A 23556-nucleotide genomic window follows, 5' to 3' on the forward strand; every position below is an offset into this window, starting at 1 on the left:
ATTTTGGCAAGAAGGTATCGTGGGTGATGCTGACTGCCTAACCCATGACCTCAGAAGGCACAGGACACCGTCCTATTAGTACAGATGTCAGATGAAAGACTGGGTTGAGATCATGCCTTACCTTGGAACTTTGTATTTTCTTCCTTAGTTCCATCATTGCTCCCAGAAACATTTTACCTGATGGGTTTAGCATCCATTGATACTCCTTTCCTGAATCAATTACTTCATTAGGGATTGCAAGAGGGTGTTTTCTAATGCTATGCCTTCGAGATTTATTAGCTGTCATTGTTCAGTAAGGAAGAGCTTCTTGTGTCATCAGCTGGGGCTACGTGGTTATCCTGAAACTGGAACTACTGGTTCTTCCTGGAAGGCAGAAAAAGAATGCATCATATTTTGGCTTTAAAATTTTCAGAGTAAAGAGTTGGTGTAACAACGTTGGCCAATACAGTAGTCCCCCTTATCCCTGGGGGGGTATGTTCTAAGACCGTGGATAGTGCTGAACCCCATATATGCTATGTTTTTTCCTATACGTACATACCTACAATAAAGTTTAATTTGTAAGTTAGGCACAGTAAGAGATTAATGACAATTAAATAGAACAAATATAATAGTAATATACCGTATTTAATATACTGTATCTAAGTAATATACTATAATAAGACTTACGTGAATGCAGTCCCTCTGTCTCAAAATATCTTATTGTTCTGTACTCATTCTTCTTGTGATGATGTGAGATGATAAATGCCTGCGTGATGAGATGAAGTGAAGTGGGTGACGTACGCTCAGTGACTTAGCTTTCGGCTACTATTGGCCCATCAGAAAGAGGATCATCTGCTTCTAGACTGCAGTTAACTGAAACCACAGATAAGGGGGATGACTGTAATGACAAAGTGTTCTCCTTTTTAAGTATCATTATGGACTGCTGGATTTTTATGTATTCAATGTTGTATAATTAATTACAGCCTTTATTCCTTTCTGATGCTCAAATTGTACTGTCTTTGGCCAGCAGAGCCCTTCAAGATGGGTTTTGTGGGGTTTTTTTTGACATCTCTCTGCTGCCTTTGGTCACTTTTCCCCTTTCAGGTGCAATTTGAGGGCTCACATTCCCAAGGGAACAGTTCCTGCTCAAGCCCTGACATTAGCCATATCTGCAAGAGTTTCAGGTTCCTTTTTCAAATATTTTAAAGGCAGTGGACAAGTTAAATAAATCATGTTCCTCGGCTGGATACAGCCTATGGCATGCTAGTTTGCCACCTCGGCGTTTAAGTTTCTGTGGTTTTATGCTACAAGAAACAGGCAATCGAATGTTTTTGCATTTTTTTGTTGTGATTTTGTTGTTCTTATTTTTTTATTACTGTTCTTAAACATCATGGATAGGACCCACCTATCCATTAATTACTACACTCACTGTAGCCTGTGAATATTCTCATTTCATGCAGAATTCTATGGAATAATTTTCTAATAATCTAGGTTTCCCTTGTCAGCTCCCAAGTTTGGTCCCACTTACTTAGGATTATGCTGTGCCCCTCTCACACCTTAATGACCCACAGCATTTTGGAATAGCTGGCTACCTCAAGCCCCTTATTGTGACAAGATGAGATCTCCATGATATACTGTTAAGTGGGTGGCAAGCAGCAGGGCCTTGGCAATTGGCATTCTCATCCCAATGCTATTGGGAGTAGACATTTGTATCACTTTTCAGGAGGACAGCATAGAGTCAAACAAAGGATATTCATTGATTCAGTTAACTGGGAAGACCTAGGGAGGGATGGCTTCAGGCATAGCTGGATCCAGGGGCTTGGCCAAGGTCATCTGACTCCCTATTTCTGGACTGTTTCCCTGACTGTGTTGGCTTTATTCTCATGAGACTTGATCTATATGGCAGGGAAGACGGCCTCCTAGAGCCTCAAGCCTGTATCTTTGTGGCTTCTGTTCGAAAAGGGAGAGAAAGACCCCCCCTGTCACAGAAGCTTCCTATAAAGTCTCAGGGAATACTCTGATTAACTCTCTCTGGATCTTATGCCCATCTCTGAACTGAACATGCAGCCAGGGGAAGAGAGTACTCTGGCTGCCTCAAGTGACATGTTCCACCCTGTAGAGGAGAGGCTCACAGTGACTGACAGCCTACAGGGGCCAGAGAGAGTGGGGGCGGTGTGGCTCTTTAAAGGAAAAACAAAAGGCTGTTATTAGAAGAAGGGGGGAAAAGAATTCTGAGCAGGGAAGCACATCAGATGTCCCTTACATTTGGCAAAAAGGAGTCAACAAAGATTTTAAAGCAGTCTACCTTCCATCTAAGAGGATAATTCCACACCAAAGAATTCATGAAAAAAAAAATCACAGACAAGGGCAGATTTGAGTCCAAGGATGTTTATCATCACAGTACTGTTTATAATAGCAAAATACTTTAAGAATCTAAATGTCCACTAAGAGAGATTAAACAACTTAGTGCACATCCGTGTTATTGGGATGCTAAGCAACTGGTGAAAACGATCATTATTTCCTTGTATTTCGTGACCAGGAAAGACCTCCATGATGTGCTGTTAAGTGGAAAAGGCAGGCTAAAAAGCAGCACACATATTATAATCTCATTTTTAAAATTGGGTATATACCCATTGGGAAATAAACATTGTCAGGAAACACATCGCAGGCTTAATAGAGGTTACCTTTGGGTGATTATTTCAACTTATTTAATTTGTTTATCTGAATTTTCAATGATAAGTACATATTACTTTTTAATTATATATATATATATATATATATATATATTTTTTTTTTAGAAAAGAAATCAGGATAAACACACAAAGACACTCAAAGAATAGACATATAACAAGTAAGGACACAAAAATGGGGATGACCTACGACTATGCCCACAATGTCGGAGATGCTCGAGTGCAAGGATTCCAGGTCTGTAGGCGCCTGTAGGGACATTGCACCCCTATTCATCCACTCTCCTTCCCTGTCATCTTCATGACTCACAGTTACCACACTCATTGCAGGGGTGGGGTGGGCAGGACGGGCTGACCAGGCAGGCCGCCACTGGCCCTCAGCTGAAAGAAGTCAAGTCGTCCTTGTCTTTTCTCTCCTCTGGCCCTGCCTGTGAAGACCACCTTTTCCCAGCCAGCCCTATCCCCACTCCAGGTCCTGCCAGATCTGGAAAGAGCAGCTCAGCCTGGTCCCTGGGCTCTCAGGTTAACTGAGCAATCACCAACCTAGGAGTAAAAGCCAGCAGGCCAGGAGGCAGGGAGGGGCCATAGTGACCTGGGAGGGTCCCATTGGCCTGAGGCCCTGACGCTCAGCTCCCCAGCACTGGCTCAGTGGACCCCATCCCAACTCTTCCTTTTACTCCCCGAGGGGCTGGGATAAAAGGCTTCCTCCTTCCAACGACCTCCAGCTCCAAACCAAAGTCAGCCCCTGCACAGTGCCTCTTGTGGGGTGCTGCAGCTTCTGGCCTTGGGTCGCCTCTGTGTCTCCACTTGGCGAATGCTGAATGATTTGTCCTCTAGAGGCCTTGATATCATCTAAATAGTCAACTATAACTTGATTACCTCTTTTAGACAAGCACAGTGGGCAGTCCTCTTGAGTTTCTAGTAGCAAATTGAAACTGCCAGAAGCTGACTCTCCAGTTACAGAGAGAACAAGAGCCATCAGGCACAATTTGCTAGAATTTTTGTTTCCCGAGAGAAAAGAAGGGGGAAAAAATCACTATGGTTAAGTGTTGGGAGGAAAGGACACTTCAAGTCAATAAAGGGAATATATTCAAGAATTGTCTGGAACACTCTTGTTCTATCATATAAAGTTCACATAAATTTTATATGTTACTCCAGGATATAGCTATATGTCTTTTTTCAACATTTTTAATGAAAAATTTCCAACATAATGATTTTCACAGTGAAAATATCCCTGTACCCAATTTCTACTACTATCAATATTTTATTCTATCTGCTTTATCATATATCTCTCCACCTCTCCACCCACCAATGCATTCTATTTTATTTCATTTTAAAAAATTTTATATATTTATTTGAGAGAGAGAGCGAGCGAGAGAGAGCACAAGCAGGGTGAGGGGCAGAGGGAGAAACAGACTCCCTGCTGAGCAGGGAGCCCGATGTGGGCCTCGATCATGGGACTCCAGAATCATCACCTGAGCCGAAGGCAGGTGCTTAATGGACTGAGCCACCCAGGTGCCTCCATCCATCAATACATTTTATTTTTTTATGCATCTCAAAGTAAATTGCAGACATCAGTAACTTCCCCCTCGTTACTTCAATATGTTTACCTTTAACTAGAGTTCAGTATTATTTGTTCATAGTTTAAAAAAAATTTTTTTTAAGTAGGTTCTATACCCAGTGTAGGGCTTGAACTCATGACCCTGAGATCAAAAGTTGCATGCTCTACCAAGAGAGCCAACCAGGTGCCCCTGTTTATAGTTTTTTGAAATGAAATCTATAAGCAATGAAACATAGAATCTTAAGTGTGCATATGCCCGATTTTCACAAATACATAAACCTATACACCCCAACCTCTGTCAAGATCTAGAACCCTACATCACCCCAGAACATTTCCTCACACCCCTTCCAGTCAATACCTGCCCCCAACCTCTCAGAGGACACCCCTGTTTGGATTGTTGCCACCATAGGTTAGTTTTACCTGTTCTAGAGCTTTATATATATTGAACCATCAGAATATACTCTTTTGTGTAAGGCTTATTTCACTCAACATAATGGTTGTGAGTCACCTATGTTGTTGCATGTACCAGTAGTTCATTCTTTTTTTTTTAATTTGGAGTAATATTCCATTTTGTGAATATAGAACTGTTACCCATTTTCCTATTGATGGATATCTGGGTTGTTTCCAGCTTTTTGGCTATTATGAAGAAGTTGCTATGAACATTCCTATACAAGTCTTTTTGTGGACATAATTTCATTTCTCTCAGGTCAATAGCTAGAAGTGGAATTGCTGGGTCATAGCGTTGGTGTATAATCAGTTTTAAAAGAACTGGCTTTTTCCAGTGTGGTTGTAATATTTTACACTCCCACTAACAACATATGAGAGTTCTGGTTGCTTCTTATCCTCATTGGCCTTTGGTGGGGGTCAGTCGTTTAAATTTTAGCCGTTCTGTTGCGTTTGTAGTAGTATCTTACCGTTTTAATTTGCATTGCCCTGATTATTAATAATACTGTCTTTTTCGTGTGCCTATTATCCATTCATATATCATCTTTTGTGCAGGATCTGTTCGAATCTTTTTTTTTTTTAAAGAGTTTATTTTGACACAGAGAGAGAGAGTGCGAGCACACAAATGGGGAGCAGCTGGCAGAGGGGGCGGGAGAAGCAGCCTCCCTGCAGACCAGGCTTGCTTTCCTGAGAAACATTTGTTACTCTCAAGCCACAAAGCTATTCTCTGTTTTCTTTTCAGAGCTTTATGGTTTTAGCTTTTATGTTTGCATCTATGATTTGTCTTGAGTTACTTTTTGTGTATGGTGTGAAGTAGGAGTTAAGGCTCATTTTTTTTTTTTCCTATTTGGTTATCCAGTTATTCCAGCCCCATTTATTGAAAAGATTTTTCTCTTCCCCTTGGATTGCTTTGACACCATTGTCAAATACCAAATGACTAAACAAGTGTGAATCTCTTTTCAGCTCTCTGTTCTGCCCCCTGATTTATTGGTTGATCCTTATAATGGTACCAGGTTATGTTGATTAGTATAGTTTTATATTTAGTCTTGAAGGAAGGTAGTGTAAGTCTTCTAACTTATTTTCAAGATTGCTTTGGATATTCTAGGTCCTTTGCAATTCTGCATAAGTTTTAGAATCAGCATGTCAATTTCTACAATTCTATAGGCCTATGGAGATTACGATTTATGAATTGAATCTGTAAATCAAATGAGAATTAATAGTACTGAGTCTTCTAATCCATGAACATGGTATGTCTGTCCATGTGTTTAGATCCTTTAAAAAATTCCCTCAGGAATGTTTTCTAGTTTTCAGTGTGTAAATTTTGCACATCTTTTGTTAAATTTATTCTTAAGTATTTTCTGTTTTTTGTTTTTATTATAAATTGAATTATATATATTTTTAAAGGAGGGCAGGTGTAGAGGGAGAGAGAGAATCTTAAGTGGCTCCACGCCCAGTGTGGAGCTTGAGGCGGAGCTTGATCTCACAACCCTGAAATCATAACCTGAGCTGAAATCAAGAATTGAACGCTTAACTGATTGAACTACCCAGGCATCCCCAGATTGGATTGTTTTTTAAATTTTACTTTTCAACTATCTACTACTAAAAAATATGGAATGCTTCACAAATTTGATTTCATCCTTGTGCAGGGACCAAGTTAATCTTTATCATTCTCGTTTCAGTATATGGGTTGCCAAAGTATAAAAACATAATATGATCCACTCTTGTGAATTTTTAAGATACACTCCAGGCAAGGAAATCCCTTCTTTCCTGGGGCTCCTTGTGCTCCTCGTATAGGGCCACAGACCCCTACACAGAGCTGTGCCCAGAGTGCCTTCTCCTCTGGGTCATCATCTGGCTCTCCGAGGTTGGATGCCTACGTTCTCCACTACAAACTCCACACAATCACATCAGCTCTGATTTTGTAAAATGGTTTATCAGACCTAAAACATGGTGACAAAGAATGCTTCCTGAGCCAGGACCTGATCTATTGGCTCATTCCTCACACTCATCCCCAAATCCTACTGGAGAAAGAAAATCCTGTCTCATGGACCCGAGGATAGCCAGAAAGAGTGACAAGAGAGGCACATCTGTCAGGCTCTTTAAAATCTATTTCTAACCCCCTGCGGGGCGGGGGGGTGGTGGTCACTGTGAGCCTTTAGGAGAAGACAATGCCTTCCTCAAAAGTTGGGTGGGCACAGCCTGCAGGCGCTCTTGGAGCACACGGACACTTCTCTTCAGCCTCAGATGAGACTGGCCTGACATGCTTTCTAAGCTAACCACAGTTTCACATTCCTCTTTGTTTTAGTTGTAGTGAAATACACATATAATGAAATTTACTGTTTTAACAATTTTAAAGCAAACAGTTCAGTAGCAGTAAGTAAGTACATTCACACTGCTGTGCAAGCATCACCCCCATCCACCTCCAGGACTGCCTCTCATCCCATATCACAGTTCATCTTATAAAATATTTTTCATCTGAATTATGCTTTTGAGGAATGAACTAAAAGAAGATTCCCCAGCCCTTCACTCCTGAACCACTTGGCAGTCCTGAGATTCACAATGTGATAGAAATCTTTCGTCATGGCACCTATTCGTGGGTCCAGGCCTCACTGGCTCAGTCCAGCCCAGGGCTGTGAAACCGCAGGTCCCCGCCTCCTCAAGGGGGGTGGCTGGATTCCTAGGGGGTGGAGCCTCCAGATCAGCTTCAGCTTTCCCCTCTGGTCTGGCCTTGGATCCCTTAGGGAGATTGCAGTCCTGCCCACCCCCCTAAATTGTCTGGAGTTTCTGTCCCTTCCCACCCTTCCACCAGGCCTCACAGCTTTCCTGAGCCTCTAGAAGCCCCTTCAAGTATAGAGGGGAATTTGAGACCCTTCCTCAAAGGTGAGGCTAAACCCCCCTTAGCAGAGTCTGAGCCTGATGATCATTCTTACAGAACTGCCCTAATCTGTGTGGCAGATTCAGGTTCTGTGCAGTAGAACTGACTTCAGAGAAGGAGTTTCAGCCTTCTCAGTGGCCCCAGGACCGCTGCATTAGCCCCATCTCCCGATGGGCTTCTGTGAGGAGCCCAGGATGCCTTCCCAGGGGACCTTCCATTCATCCTTGGGTTCTCACATCAGTGAATGGACCCAGTGTTCCAAACCATTTCCACTTCCACAGGACCCAGGGGGAGGGTTTCTGAGCTCTGTGCAGGCCTGATAAGGCAGGCCTGGGCCATGCCTCACTGGCTGCAGCCACAGCTTGGCTTTCTCAGCCAGAAAAGAGGGCCAGTCCCACAGACTGTGGGATCATACTGGCCCTCAGACCCGGTTTCCCAGGGAACACTGCTGGGGTAGGAGTAGATGTGAGGTTTGAACAAGAGATTGGAGTCCCAGGCCTTTGGCCAGTAGAGGTCAGAGAGATGACAGGACAGGGGTGAAGCAAGCACCACCCAGCCTGTACCCCACTCCACCCCATCTCTGAACCACAGCCCTGCTCCTCCAGTAAGTAGAGGGAACACTCAGTGAGCTGTGTGACGTCCAGCAACTTACTTAGCTTTTCTGAACTGTTAAAATGGAGATTAAAAAAAAATACATACCCAGAAGGGTTTGGGAAGATTAAATGTGAGTGTTCCTAGTGCAATGCCAGACACTCAAAAAGTGTGTGATAAACATTTTCCTTTCTGCTTTCTTCTCCCTAACAGCTTTACGCACATTGCTCTGGGTCTGTCAAGGAAGCTAGGCAAGCTGGCATTTCCCAGAAGGCTCAGGAAAGCCACTGTTTTTTCTTTGTGCCCAGGAATATTGCCACAAATGGACGGCTTCCCCCTAGACCACCAGGGAACTCTGGAGCCCCAGGACCCTGAGCAGAATGGAGAGTTGAGCAAATGGCTGCTGTGGACGAGAAACAATTTCCTCAGAAGACCCACCCCTTATCCAGACCCACCAAGGGCACATACTCTTCATGTCATTGCCAGGAAAAATTCCCAGACCTGAGACCTCAAGGCTCCCTGCCCTACGGGAGCTGGAATGGTCCAGAAGGGGGGGTGTTCCAGGAGAGGAAGGACATTTCTGTCATCATCGCCCTCAAGTAGGAACTGGGGGGGAGTTTAGTGACTTGTCTCGGCCCCACCGCCACCCAATTCAGCTAGAATCTTTGAGGGGTAGGGTCAGCTTTGGATAGTTTTTTAAAGTCCTCAGGTGCTTCTAATGTGTAGCCAGGGTTAAGAACTTCTGGTTTAGTCCAACCTCCTCATTGTAGAGATGAAAACACACAGGGGGAGGGGCACCTGGGTGGCTCAGTCATCCTGATTTCCGCTGGGGTCATCATCTCAGGGTTGTGGGATCAGGCCCTGTGTTGGGCTCACACGCTGGGCTTGGACCCTGCTTAAGATTCTCTCTCTCTCTGAAAAAATAAACAAACAAAACCCACACACAGGGGGAGAAAACCCCAGAAAGGCTGAAAGAAAATATTTAAAGTGAAAGCGTATAGTGCAGATTAGTTGTGCTGAAGAGGGAAGCTATTATGATTTCATTATTTCTACTATTGCTCTAGACAAGGCTGGCTTCATGGACACGTGCCTTGTATGGTCACACAGGCCCCCCACACTTAGAAGGGCCCTGTGCCTGGTTTAATGCTCTGCTGTTGCTGTTTTGAAATTAAAAAATTTTTTAAATCTTTTAAAGATTTTATTTATTTATTTAACAGAGAGAGCACAAGTAGGCAGAGCAGCAGGCAGAGGGAGAGGGAGAAGGCTCCCTGCCGAGCAGGGAGCCCGATGTGGGGCTCAATCCCAGGACGTAGGGATCATGACCTGAGCCGAAGGCAGACGCTTAACCAACTGAGCCACCCACGTGTCCCTGAAATTTTTATTGTTTAAAATAAGGGGTCCTACATTTTTACTTTGTACTGGGCCCTGCTGGTCCTGGCCCTAGATCTCATGGCTCTTAAAAGCAAAGTGGATTATCATCCCATTAAAGAAAGATGGAGAACACAGGGCTGAGAGGCTTGCTGGATGTGGGGCTGGCCTGGGCCTCCATTGCCAGTTAGGTCCCTTCCCTGGTCCACTCTGTCAGGGGAGGAGGCTGTCCTTGGATCTCCTGGGGGGAAGCAGTGTAAGAGTTTCAGTGCTCCTTCTTACTAGCTGTGAGAGGCCCTCTGAGCCTGTTTCCTCAGTAAAAGGGAGGAAATAATGCCCGCCTTGCAGGATTACTGTGAGGAGTGCCCAGAATCACGACTATCCCTCTAGATGCTGGAAATAGGTGACTTCCCCTCCCTTCATGGGAACACAGACCACATCGTTCCCCAAAAGAATGGGACCCACGTGCTCCAGGTGCAGCCTTGTCAGCCACCCCAAGGTCCTTTTTTCTCCCTGAGAGCCCCAATTACAGTAAGTTCCCAGACTTCAGCTTTTCTTACCCAAACGAAGGACAAGCAGTTCTGGGGAAAGCTTTCATTCTGGAGTGGGGCATGTAGGCTTGGGAGCCTTTAGTGAAGGGTTGCTGCTACTGCCCTCTGGTGGTAATATAGCTGTATCTGCACAAATTCCTAACCTGGGAAATGCTTGATAACATACTACATTTCAATTACAAAAATAATTTATTGCCACTCTGCTAGACACTAGAGAAACATAGACAGATAAAGCACTGTTCTTGCCCTCTAAGAACTCACAGTTTATAAAGTAAAGCAAACTCTTGGGGCGCCTGGGTGGTTCAGTCGTTAAATGTCTGCCCTTTAGCTCAGGTCATGATCTCAGGGTCCTGGGATCCAGCTCAGAGTTGGGCTCCTTGCTCAGCGGGGAGTCTGCTTCTCTCTCTGCCCCTCTCCCTGCTCATGCTCGCTCTCTCTCAAATACATAAATAAAATCTTAAAAAAAAAAGAAGAAAGTAAAGCGAACTCTTAAAGAGCTGGAATAGAGTGTGATGTGGTAAGTTACAATAAAAAAGACTCCTGGGGCACCTGGGTGGCTCAGTCCTTACGCATCTGCCTTCAGCTCAGGTCATGATCCCAGCGTTCTGGCTGGGCTCCCTGCTCAGTGGGAAGCCTGCTTCTCCCTCTCCCACTCCCCCCACTGTGTTCCCTCTCTTGCTGCCTCCCTCTCTGTCAAATAAATAAATAAAATCTTAAAAAAAAAAAAAAAAAAAGACCCCTGACTTCTGGTTCCAGACACAATGGGGTAGACATATTTACTCCTGTTCTTCCCACTAAGTATAGCTAAAACCCCTGGACATCCTATATAAACAGACAGGAGAAGACTCTTTGAGGTTGAGAGAAGAGGCAGACTTGCTAGCAATCTTGAGACGCAAAGACTGACACGGCAGTGAGTTCCTTGCGTTTTCTTTTACCCTTTTATATTTGACTGGATACTGGAGAAGCTGGTGTCCTAATACCTCAACGGCTGCAGACCACAAAAAGCCCCCAAAGGAGTCTGCTTTCTCTAGTGAAAAGACCAGGACAGGGGCAGACAAGCAAGACAGAAAACTTGTAGACAATAATCACTCCCCAAAAAAACCAAAACCAAAAAACTAAACCAACGATATCCCAGCCCCATCAGCAAAGACTGAGTGGGAGCCTACACTTGCCCCCGTGCCAGGCATAATGAGGCAGTGGAGATCCCTTCGGGAACCTCGACTCCCAAATCCATCCATCGGGAACAAGATGTCCTCCCTGCCCCTGCTCAAGTGATGTCAGAGGAAGCACTGGGGAGAAACAGGACTGGCACAAACAAAAAGAACTCTCAACCCAGGATTCTATATCCGGTGAATGTCCTTCAGGAATAAAGGGAAAATAACGACAATCTCAGATGAAGGAAACGTAAGGAACTTACTGCAAGCAGACTTACCCTAAAAGAATGGCTAATGGAAGCTGTAAAACAGGAAAAAAAAAAAAAAAAAAAAAAAAGAAGGAATCTGAGAACATCAGGAAGAAAGAAAGAACAATGGAAAAAGGAAAAGTATGGGTCAATAGCATAAGCTTTCCTTCTCTTCTTAAGTTTTGTAAGTTAAGTTTGACGATTAAGGCAAAAATGATAACTAATGTGGTTATCAATATTTGTAAAGGAAATAGTTAAGACAATTTTAAGTGAAGGAGGGTAAGGGACTCAAAAGGAGGTAATATTTCCATACTTTATTACAACTACACTTCACCAGCCTGTGGTAAGTTATATGTACATATTGTAATACTCAGATAAAACACTAAAAAATCTAGACAAAGAAATACACTAACAAACAAAATTGATAAAATTAAATTTAAAAAAATGTTCAATTGGGGCACCTGGGTGGCTCAGTCGATTAAGTACCCACCTTCTGCTCAGGTCATGATCTCAAGGTCCTGGGATCAAGCCCCTTGTCAGTCTCCCTGTTCAGAGGTGAGTCTGTTTCTCCCTCTCCCTCTCCCTCTCCCTCTCCCTCTCCCTCTCCCTCTCCCTCTCCCTCTCCCTCTCCCTCTCCCTCTGTGATGTCTCTTGCTCTCATTCTCTCTCAAATAAATAAATAAATAAAACCTTTAAAAAAATTAAAAATTTAAAAAAATGTTCCCCAAAGGAAGCAGGGGAAAAAACAGAAAATCAAAAAAACAAAGTCAAAAAAATAAGATGGCAGACTTAAGCCCTAATAATCAATAATATATTATACATGGATAGTCTAAATACATCAATTAAAAGATGAGACTGGCAGAACAGATTTCTTAAAATGACTCAGGGGCGCCTGGGTAGCACAGTCGTTAAGCGGCTGCCTTTGGCTCAGGGTGTGATCCTGGCGTTCCAGGATCGAGTCCCACATCGGGCTCCTCCGCTGGAAGCCTGCTTCTTCCTCTCCCACTCCCGCTGCTGTGTCCCCTCTCTCGCTGGCTGTCTCTCTGTCACATAAATAAATAAAATCTTTAAAATAAAATAAAATAAAATGACTCAATTATATGTCACATAAAGAAACTCACTTCAAACAATGATATAGATAGGTTGACAGAAAAAGAATGAAACCAGATATACCATGCAAACAGTAATCGAAGAAAGCAAGAGAGCTATATTAATAGCTCAGTGTTTCAGAGCAATGAAAATCACCAGTTACAGAGAGAGAGAGATATTACATAGTGATAGAAGGGTCAATCTACTAAGAAGACGTAGTAATTCTAAATGTGTATGCACTGAACAACAGAGATGCAAAATATATAAAGCAAAATAATGATAGAACTGAAAGGAGAAATAGACTTATCCACAATTAGAGTTGAAGACTTCGACATCTCTCTCTCAACAACTGCGAGAACAACTAGACAGAAAACACAGATACAGAAGAACTCAAAAACACCACTAACCAACAGTATCTAATTGGTATTTATAGAACATTCCACTCAACAATGGCAGAATATACATTATTTTCAAATGCTCGTGAAGCATATATGAAGATAGACAATATCCTGGGTCATAAAATAAACCTCAATAAATTTAAAAGAATTGAAATCATACAGAGTGTGTCCACCAAATCAATGGAATCACAGTAGAAATAAAAAATAGAAAGATAACAGGGAATCTGCAAACAATTGGAAACTAAACAACACACTTCTAATTAATCCATGGGTCAAAGAGGAATTCTCAAGAGAAATTTAAAAATACATGGATATAAGTGGAAAAAAAATACAAGGTGTCCAAATTTGTGGGACACAGCTGCGCTGAGAAGAAAATTTATGGCACTAAAGGCATATCCTTAGGAAATCCTTAGGAAAGAGGAAAACCCTCACCTCAACAATCTACATTCTCACTTAAAAAATCTAGAAAAAGAAGAGCAAAGTAAACCTAAAGCAAAAGGAAGAAAAGAGTAAAGAGCAGAAATCAATGAAATTGAAAACAGAGGGGTGCATGGGTGGCTCAATCAGTTAAGCATCTGTCTTGGGCTCAGGTGGTGATCCCAGGGTCCTGGGATGGAGCCTGGCTTGGCGCTCCCTGCTTCTCCCTCTCCTTCTACCGCCCCCCCCCCCCCCCCCCCCCCCGCTTGTGAGCGCGCGCGCTCTCTCTCTCAAATAAATGAGAAATTGAAAACAGAAAAAAATCAATAAACTGAGCTCATTCTTTGAAAAATCAGTAAAACCGATAAACCTCTAGTAAGATTGATATAAAAAAAGAGAATACAAATTACCAATATCAAGAATGAAACAGGTTTCACTGCAGACCCTGCAGACAGGCGGAGTCCTGCCCTGAACCCACAGCTTTTACCAAGACTCCCAATGTCATCCTCATCATCTGGATTTTAACCCCTGACAGCTCTGTATATCCCTGAAGGGGACCTTGACCCACGGTTCCCCATTTCCTTGACCTTCCTCCAGTATATCATAAACGACTCCCCCTTTGTCCTCAGCCTCTACTGCGAATATTCCCTTTACCTTCTCGCCCTTTTGGAAAACTGGCTTCTTCTATTTACAACAGGAAATACTTTTTATTCATTAGGTATATTGCCCCCGACTATGAAACAGGAAAATACAGAATTATAGAAAATTTAGAAAAGTGTAATATATATATACTTTTTAAAAAAATCAGCATAATGTCATCACCCAGAAACCATCACAGACAACTTTCCGTACAGTTTTATCTTAACAGTTTAAAAATACACAAAATCGGGGGTTCTGTTTCGCAGTCCTTTTTTCATCTAACGTTACATATAAAAAGCTACATGATGTTCCTTCCGTTTAGGGTGTACCATACTTTGGTCATTCGCATTTGAGCTGTTTTCCAATTTTTCTCAGGTCAGATAACTCTATGATGTACATATGTCTTTTATTTGGATCTAATTACCTACTTCAGAGGAACTCCTTGAAATTATTGGGGCAAAGGAAGTGAACTTTAAATTGTTAATACTTTTTTCTTAAATTACGGAAAACGAAAGTCTTCATCATCGGATTCTACTCCGTAGAAAGTCGAAGTGGCTTCATCCCAGTTTGAGTCAGACCATCTCCAAATCCCTCCCAGTACCAAGTTTGCAAAGTCTTAGTAAACACCTTCCAACAGCCCGCACCCACGCCTGCGCACAATTGCCCAAACGCAGGCCTCCAGCCCGAAAGGGAACCTTAAGGACACGCCCCCGAAGCACAACCTCTTTAAATTTTAAAACTAAGGCCCAAGCCAATGAATGGTAAGTTTCTCCGGGAACACGGTGCCCCACTCACAGCCACGCCCTCCACCAATCAGGCGGAGAGCTTCTCCGTCGTCCTTCCAATCAGCGCCAAGGATGGATGTGACTCGCGTAAGTTACGTAAGGCAAGCGACCAATAGGAGCTGACTTTGGGGGCTGACTCCGCCAATGGCAGGAGCACTTGGAGAGCGCGGGAGCTTTTCCACCAGGGCTCCTGAGGGAAGCGGTGAATGGCGCTGGGTCTCTGAAGCTAGGGCCGAGAAGAGAGCCGCGCGGGTCCCAGCCCGAGCCCCGGGGCGGCTGCGCGGCCGACATGGCCTGCTGTCACAATGTTATGCTGCTGCTGGACACCGCGGGCGGTGCCGCCGGCCGGAGTCCGGTCCGGCGGGCCGCCCTGCGCCTCCTCACCTACCTGAGTTGTCGATTCGGCCTAACCAGGGTCCGCTGGGCCTTCAAGTTCTTTGACTCTGAGGGGGCGCGGAGCCGGCCGTCCCGCGTGTCTGACTTCCGCGAACTGGGGGCCCGCTCCTGGGAGGACTTCGAGGAGGAGCTGGACGCCAGGCTCGGGGACGGCGGCCACGGCGCCCACCTGCCGGGCCCGGCGCCCAGGGCCAGCCACACGCACAGCGCCCTGATGGAGACGCTGCTGGACTACCAGTGGGACCGGCCCGAGATCACGTCGCCCACGAAGCCGATCCTGCGCAGCAGCGGGAGGAGGCTGCTGGACGTGGAGGGCGAGGCCAAGGAGGCCGAGACTGCTCTCGGGGGCTTTGTGAACGCGGTCTTCCTGCTGGCCGCCTGTCCGCATTCCGAGAGGGAGCTGCTGCAGTTCGTGTCCGGCTGCGAGGCCCAGGCCCAGCGCCTGCCGCCTCCCCCTAAGCAGGTGATGGAGAAGTTGCTGCCCAAGAGAGTCCAGGAAGTCATGATCGCCCGAAAAATCACCTTGTACTGGCTGGATACCACCGAGTGGCCTAAGGTAAGCTCGTGGTAAACTCGGCCTTGGCGCACGGTGCCCTGCTGGTTGACCAGAACCAGGCAGCGTCTGCAGAGCAGGCGGGAGACCCAGAACGAGACTAGCGTGACCAGCATGTGTCCCTTCAGAAGGGAAGACCTTTGGTCACAAACTGGGACGATAGGTAGGTCCTTGGTACATACTAAGGTAAGCATTTAAGGCCCTTCACCATTTGGGCCCTTATCTGCCTTCCCAGGTTCTGTTTTTCCTACACACAACGAATGCTCCAGCATATTGAAGCATCGTTTAGTCGGTCAACAAATCTTGACTGCGTGTTCTGTCTTATAGGTCACCCCGAAGGCCAGTGCTCACTCTTCCATGCCGGTCTCAACTTCTCTCTAACGCCTTGCCCGTGGCAACTACTCACTCTCAACTTGTGAATTTCCGTGCACTTTTGTGGCACTTACCCTTTCCCCATTATATGTTCCAATTGTGCAAGTCTCTCACCTTCCATCTAGTATAAAAATACCTCAGAGGCAAGCACACACACACCTTTGTATCCCCTGCAGAGGCATATTGAACATTGTAGTTCAGTAAATATTTGTTGACCAAAGGAATAAATTTAGGTACTCACAGTCCTAAATGGCTCATTTGGGTTTTTGTTGAGGTATTGGGGCCCCCGCTCCTGTTAGGTACCCTGAGATAAGTTTTTTTTTTTTTTTTTAAGATTTTTAAAGATTTTTTTAAGATTTTTGTTTTGTAAGATTTTAAGATATTTGAGAAAGAGAACGAGTGGGGGAGGGGCAGAGGGAGAAGCAGACTCCTTGCAGAGCAGGGAGCCCCCTCCACCCAGAGGGCGGAATCCCAGGACCCCGAGAGATCATGACCCAGGCGCCTGATAAGTATGTATTTTTAACCCCACCATTTTCCTCCTGTCACATTCATTTAATTAACAAATAGTCATTGAGAAGCCATTGCACCGAGTGCCTAGTACACTGTTAAAGCGGAGGGTGTGGTGGTCAGTTGAGGTGGTTTACCTCCTAGTAAGGAAGATACATTAAACAGATAAGAATAAGCCGGTGAGCAAGATTTGGTAGAAGGGTGTGTGTGTGGGGGGGGGGAATGACTTGAACAGGAAGGTTGGGAAAGAACATTCCAGGCAAAGAGCAGGTATAAAGATTTGTACTGGAAAGGAGCTTAGTTTGTTTCAGAAAGCACATGTCTCTAGGGCCTAGGCGGTAAAAGCACAGATTTTCTTCAAATTGATGGGCAGTGGCTTAACCAGGTGAAAGATGTGATTCCACCTCCTGGAAACACATGTGAGTAAACTAGGAGTGGGTTAAATTGCAAGATTACAAATGGAAAATGAGCAGGTACTTAAGGAATGATATATGTTGTTAAAATTTCCAACATGCTTTCACATACAAAGCCCCCCAAAGATGTGGTAAATGCAAAATAAGGCTGCAGTGGCTTATAAAAGAAAAGGAAAGAACAAAGGTGTTTAAGGGGATTGTAAACATTTGATGGAGAAAATGGAATCGTAGAACTTAAAATTTGTTAAGGCAGCAAATCAAGTGCTGGACATAGTACACAACACATAACTGCTTGACTTGGGATAATTGATACTAAATCACACCAAAGACTTTATTCTGGAATTAAATCAAATACTGGCTAGAAATAAATCTTAGCAGATGGGGCTTGGAGATTCTCCTTTTTCTCTTTTTGGAATAGCATTACGATAAGTAGGTTGACAGTATCTTTTTAAACATCTCTTCCAGTTCTGACATCCCACCATCTGAGGGGATGGGTCTTTGAGGCTTCCCTTCTGACATCTGCTATGTTGTTTACCCTAAGAAAATGCCCATAAAAAAGCTTTTCTGGAATTCTTTTTTCTGGCAAAGAGTCATCTTTTCCTCTTGAAAAAGCCTCTGCCCAGCCACAGTGCAGAGATTGAAGGGGGCTTTAGGTTCTGTCCTTGGAGAGCTCTCACTACAGGGGTAGAAAGAAGGGAAGGAGAGAAAATCCAGGTCCCGTCTTGAGGAGCTCACAGCCTGGGAAACAGAACTGGAAGAAACAGAACCTGGGCTCAGACTGGGGGAGGAGGGATCTAAGCACAGAACTCTTGCAGGATAAAAGAGAGCATAGGAGACCTCTGGCATGCTTTCGAGTCTGATTTATTCAACACACATTTATTACATATCTGCTAGGTGTGCTGGATGTACCATTAGTGAACCAGACAGATATAGTTCCTGCTCTCTTGGACTTTATAGTCTTTTTCTTTTTTTTTTTCAAGATTTTATTTTTTTTTAGGTAATCTACACCCAATGTGGGGCTTGAACCCCGATACCAAGAGTCCTATGCTCTACTGACTGAGCCAACCAGGTGCCCCTGCATTTATAGTCTTGTGGACATTTATAAATCTCTAAATTTGAAACTCACTAAGACTTGTCTCTCCTTTAATCTGTAATATGAATAAAAATGAAATATGTAACCATACTCTATTAGTGATTGGTTTTTTTTTTAATCATGTGCATATATTCTCATCAAAAGTTGATGTCTTTTTCAACTCTTATTAAAGCTTTACCTTTCAATTGATAAGCAGATTTTTTTTCCTGGCTGTCCTCTAGCCAGAATGTCTAACAATCTCAACAAATTTTTTGTTTCCCTTTGGCAGAAAATCCTAATCAGGATCTATGGTATATGAACTAGTACTATTCTCCCCCATAGCAGTGAGCACAGGCGTGGACATATGGATGGTAATAGCAAATATTAATTGATTAATTTCCAAACTGGCATGTATAACTGGAACAAAAGTGTTACAGTATATTGTTTATCTTCACTGCACCAGATATTTTCTGTTGTGCTCTGATATTTTCTATTCTGGTTTTCGTTGATGCTGATCATGAGCCAGTCATTTGAACTATCAAAAGATCCATCCAAGTCCACCAAAGGGTCATGACTCTCATTTTAAAAGCACTATCCAAGATAGTTCTTGGTTTTTGGACTAGTCTATTCTTGCCTTGCTGTGACCTTGGGCACTCTTATGCCCCTTTTTGAACTTGAATATAGGAAACATTTGGAGATGACCTGGAAGATCTCACATTCCATAGCAATTTGTGGTCTATAGTTGTTAACTCCCGTAGAGTAGACAAACCACCGTGATAATTGTATTTTGGGGTAGGCGCTCTTCTGTCATGTTCCTATACTACTTGAATATTGTCATGTTATATTGTGATACTGAGTTAAATATTTCATGTTATTGCGGTTTTATTCACTCTACCCCCAACTTTAAGATTCTAGACGACTGGGACTAGGTCTTGCTAATCCATGGCATATGAAGTTTGCTCAATAAAAGTTTGTTAAACGAGGTTGAATAAACAATTGTCTGTGTGTGAGGAAATAAAGACTGGCACAGAGAACACAGGATTTGAGGTAGATTACCCAAGTTGGAGAAGAAGGGGAAGCACAGGAAACAGAATGAACCAAAGCATGGAAGATAAAATACGGCTTGTTCAAGAAACAGTGAATGGTTCAGTGTGCCTGGAAGGTAGCGATGGGTGAGGGAAGATAATGTGTTTGGAAAGGTTGTTTAGGGCTGGGCTATGCCCGAGAATTACTGTGTCATGGAGGCAGCGGAAAGCCCTTGAAAGCTTTTAGAGAAGTAGCACGATCAGATTCATGATTTGGAAGAATCCTTAGAGCAACGTGGAGGACAGATGAGAGGCAGAACACAGACTGGAGCGGCTGGAAGTAAGAGTCCAGGGGAGAGATGACAAGGGCTGTAGTGAGAGCAGGCTGTACAGTAATGGGATACTGGCCGTTTGTGTGTGGCTTAATACAATAAGTGAGTAATTTGATCCTTTAATGTAGTTGTCTACTTTCTCCTGCTCTCCCCAAGCTTTATTTATGGATGCCTCATTATAACTACCTGAATTTCTTTGTAATTTTTATTTTAGTTGTGGGAATCCCCGGACCACCTTGGGTACTGGACAGTGTGTGAACTGCTCCATCTTGTAGGAGGCACTATCTTACCGTCCGAAACTTTCAGCCGGGATTGTACTAAAGCTGGGAAAATACTGCTTGGTAGTGAAAAAAAGCTGGCAAGTGAATCTCCCCTCTCTTCATGGATTTCAACTCTGCCACCTGATGCCACTTTAAACTGTTTGCTCTATAATTCTGCATACGAGGCCTCATTTCCACGGATGGAAGGAACATTATTTCTCCCTGTTGAAGGTAAGCAAATACTCCTTTGGGGGGCTTTATGGTCTCAGGTACATAGATTTCTTCAAGGCAAGCCCATGCTTTTCACTTCTTTAGAGTCTCCAACAGCCTGGGCACTCGATTAATGCTTGTAATTAAAAGGTGTCTGTGCAGAATCAGGTACCACAGGAAAGTGTCGAACACGGGCACAGTATAACTGCCAGCCCATCTACAAAAAGAACTAGTGAGTGATTTTTAAAGAATTTCCCAGCTGTTGAAAAGAAGGATAATACTGTTCAGGTGCCCAAGCAAAGGGGTGGTATGATTTCCTGCCTCATAGAAGAGACTGATAAATGGAAGACCATAGAGAAGCAATGAGTGATTAAGAGAAGAAATAACAATCAGCAGCCTCTGAAAATGGTGCTTGTTACCAGGGAGAGCCAACATGTTAGACTCTTCATAAGTTTACTATATGATCTGCTGTATAGTGAATCTCATTTCTGAATCCCATATCCACACAGGAGTCTACTCTGTAGAGATGTATACATAAAATCATGTTATATACATTGTGTGCAGTTTAAGGAAATTTAAGAGTGGTTTTGTTTAAGCAGTTTTATCATATATATTCTTTAGAATTTGATGTGGTATGCTGTATTTTACGGGTTTAAGCAGTGTTGTCTTTTTTGTAAGTCACGAGTATTGCCTGAATACTTATTTCTAAGGCATAATTATTGAGAAGTTCTGACCTTTAGTTAGACCCTTGTGATCCCGTTCATATGTAACTCTTCCTATAGAACGACGTGCACTTGCTCTGCTAGCCCGTTGGCAGTGGGATGAGGGTTGAAGTGTGAATGACAATACTAGTATCACACTGACAGTCTCATTTTTTTCTTCTATTAAATCTGTTTTTAGTAACGATTACATTAGAATTTTAATATTCCTTATTTTTTTTTAAAGATTTTATTTATTTATTTAACAGTGATAGAGACAGCCAGCGAGAGAGGGAACACAAGCAGGGGGAGTGGGAGAGGAAGAAGCAGGCTCCTAGCAGAGGAGCCTGATGTGGGGCTCGATCCCATAACGCCGGGATCACGCCCTGAGCCGAAGGCAGACGCCTAATGACTGCGCCACCCAGGTGCCCCAATATTCCTTATTTCTAACAGGCAAAGAGGCTCCAGAAACATGGACGGTCACCCTAGAGCCCTTGGCCATGCATCAGAGACATTTTCAGAAACCAGTCAGAATTTTTCTAAAAGGCACAGCAAGCCAGTGGTCTCTCCCAGCAAGTAGCACTTTGGGCACTGAGAGCTGGATGCTGCAAAGTCCAGAGGAGAACACATCAGCTCAGCGGATGTTGTTTCAGCAGCTGGTAAGCAGGCTGACTGCCGAAGAGTTACACCTGGTAAGTACCGGCGCCTGCGAAATTATTCTTGTCTCAAAGCACACTGGTGAGGTGAAATGAGTGTGTTTATGAAGTGCCAAGGATTGTTCTCCATGATGTAGTTTCAGTGACACGTGTCGCATATGATAGTGCTCCTTAGTGAAGAAACAGTTTATAAAATTGCATGTACCTTGATCCCAATGAAGTTAAATTATATTCACATGGGGAAAAAAAAAAGCAGTGGGCCGAATGGAATGCAAGCATTAGTTTAGGGTGGTGAACAAATGCCTGGTTTCTCATTATTTTGTAGATGTTCTATTATATATTTATTAACTTTATATATTAAATATCATTTTTTAAAAGCCCTACACTGTAAAATTAGATGCAGTAGTGTTCAGTAGTTACACAAACTTAGAAATGTCTTCTGAAAAATACATATATACCCAGATTTGATTGAAAGGTCATGGTTATTTTTAAACAACCAGCAAATTTCTTATCTTACTTTGTCTTTTGCCTTTATTATCTCAGAAGGCTTCTATCTTTTGGATCCCATTGTGAGACACTTAGAGAAAAGCTGTATAATCCCTGAACCGTTATTATTCTAAGAGTTGCGTGTTCTAATAGAGCCCTGGGTCGGGAGTCAGGTGGTCTGGATTGGGTCTCAGCTCTGCTGCCCAACCCTGTGATCTGAGTAAATCCCTTAAGTAGTAGTGTTGCCTCATGGATAAGAGTATGGGTTTCAAATTCATATGCGCTTAGTTTCTGCATCTTACTAACTGGGTGACTTTAAACAGGTTATTTATTTCTCAGCCTTAATTCCTCCTCTGTAAAATGGGGGTAATAATCATTTTTACCTCAGAGTGAGGTTGTGAGATCCTCAGTTGTGAGGACTCAGTGAGTTATAATCACATAATAAGTGCTTAGTAAATATTCCTGGTAACCTTAGGTTTTTCTTATTTGTACATTGAGAGGTTAGGATTATATAGTCACTAAATTTAATTCTAGCACTAATACCCATCCAGCCTGTCTTTTCCACAGTTTTCTCTTTTATAATAATAATCATTGGGGGAAACTGTCACCTGTCTTTTACTAAGCTACATTCTTCTTTAGCCATAGGACGACAGTCTTCTCAACTAATTAGAACTTCTGATGTAGGTTGCCAGTGTGGACCCTGGTGAAGGCTGGCCCCCCATCACGGGAGTTATTTCTCCCCTCTCTACCAATGCTACAATTCTCACCGTGTTCCGCACTGAGGAGGCTGAATTTCAAAGACAACATTTTTTCCAAGCAGCTGTGGCAGAGAGCCCCCAGGATACAGCTTCCCTTCTTTCTGATGTCGTGGATATTGTATTGAATCAGATTCACAATTCACTCGGAGATCCTGCTACCTGCAGTAAGTTTCTGAACCAATAACTAACATACTCCAGGGCAGTGGCTTATAGTTTTTTCCACCATCAGAAATTTTTTTCACTGTGCTCTTAGTAGAACCCCAATATCTATTATAAAACAGATAAAAGCAAGCTACAATACTTCAGGCAATTTAAATCATCATTATTTATAGAAATTCTAAAGCACTTCTGAGGAGTCCAAAGGCTCTGTGAACCTGGTTTGAAATCAAAGGTATAAGATGAAACTTGTATTACTATATTTAATGAAGACTGCATATGAAACTATTGTGATTCTGTCTACCTCCAATTTGTTGCACTGTTACTAATACAACACAAACCTTATTTATGCTAGCTAGATAGAAATAACAATTGGATACTTATTCCATTCATTTATTCGACAGATTTATTGAGTGGCTGCTATGGCAGGCACTGTTTAATGGGAATGTATCAGAGAACAAAATAGACAAAAGTCTCTGTTCTTAGAGAGTGTACCATCTAGTCAGGGGAAACAAGACAATAAATAAGGAGATTGCATAGTATGTTTGAAAGAGATAAGTGCCATCGTAATAAAGCAGGAAAAAAGGAATGGGGAGTGTAAGTGGTGGGAGGGTTGCAGTTTTAAACAGGCTTTGTTGAAAAAGTAATATTTGAGCAAAGGCTTGAAGGCAGTGATACGGTGAGAACATTGCTGATAGAGGCAACCGCAAGCATGAAGACTCTGAGGAGGGCGTGTGTCTGGAATGTTAGAGGAACCGTGTGCAAGCCTGTGTTTGTACATTGTTGGGGTAGCATTTTTCATGGACCACATGGGCCCGTTGGAATTGGTGGTCTGGATGAAGGAATGTTGTTAGTGATGTGGCTTTGTGTGTCGTT

At 43.3% G+C, this 23556-nt stretch overlaps 1 protein-coding gene and 1 non-coding gene across 2 annotated transcripts in view; one reads left to right on the forward strand and one right to left on the reverse strand.

The window, feature by feature from the left end:
* Nucleotides 1-6273: 6273 nt before the first annotated feature.
* LOC113263844 (U6 spliceosomal RNA) lies at nt 6274-6376 on the reverse strand. The gene has a single exon (XR_003319431.1). It is a non-coding gene; the product is annotated as a U6 spliceosomal RNA (small nuclear RNA).
* An 8606-nt stretch (nt 6377-14982) lies between these two features.
* TICRR (TOPBP1 interacting checkpoint and replication regulator) overlaps nt 14983-23556 on the forward strand; it is a 42182-nt gene continuing 33608 nt past the window's right edge. The window contains exons 1-4 of the mRNA XM_026510460.3: nt 14983-15738; nt 19671-19947; nt 21078-21316; nt 22451-22688. Coding sequence (XP_026366245.1) covers nt 15076-15738; nt 19671-19947; nt 21078-21316; nt 22451-22688 — 1417 coding nt within the window. The 5' untranslated portion in view covers nt 14983-15075. The remainder of the gene's footprint in view (nt 15739-19670; nt 19948-21077; nt 21317-22450; nt 22689-23556) is intronic.

Source organism: Ursus arctos, unplaced genomic scaffold, assembly GCF_023065955.2.
Source record: "Ursus arctos isolate Adak ecotype North America unplaced genomic scaffold, UrsArc2.0 scaffold_28, whole genome shotgun sequence".
NCBI classification, from domain to species: Eukaryota; Metazoa; Chordata; class Mammalia; order Carnivora; family Ursidae; genus Ursus; species Ursus arctos.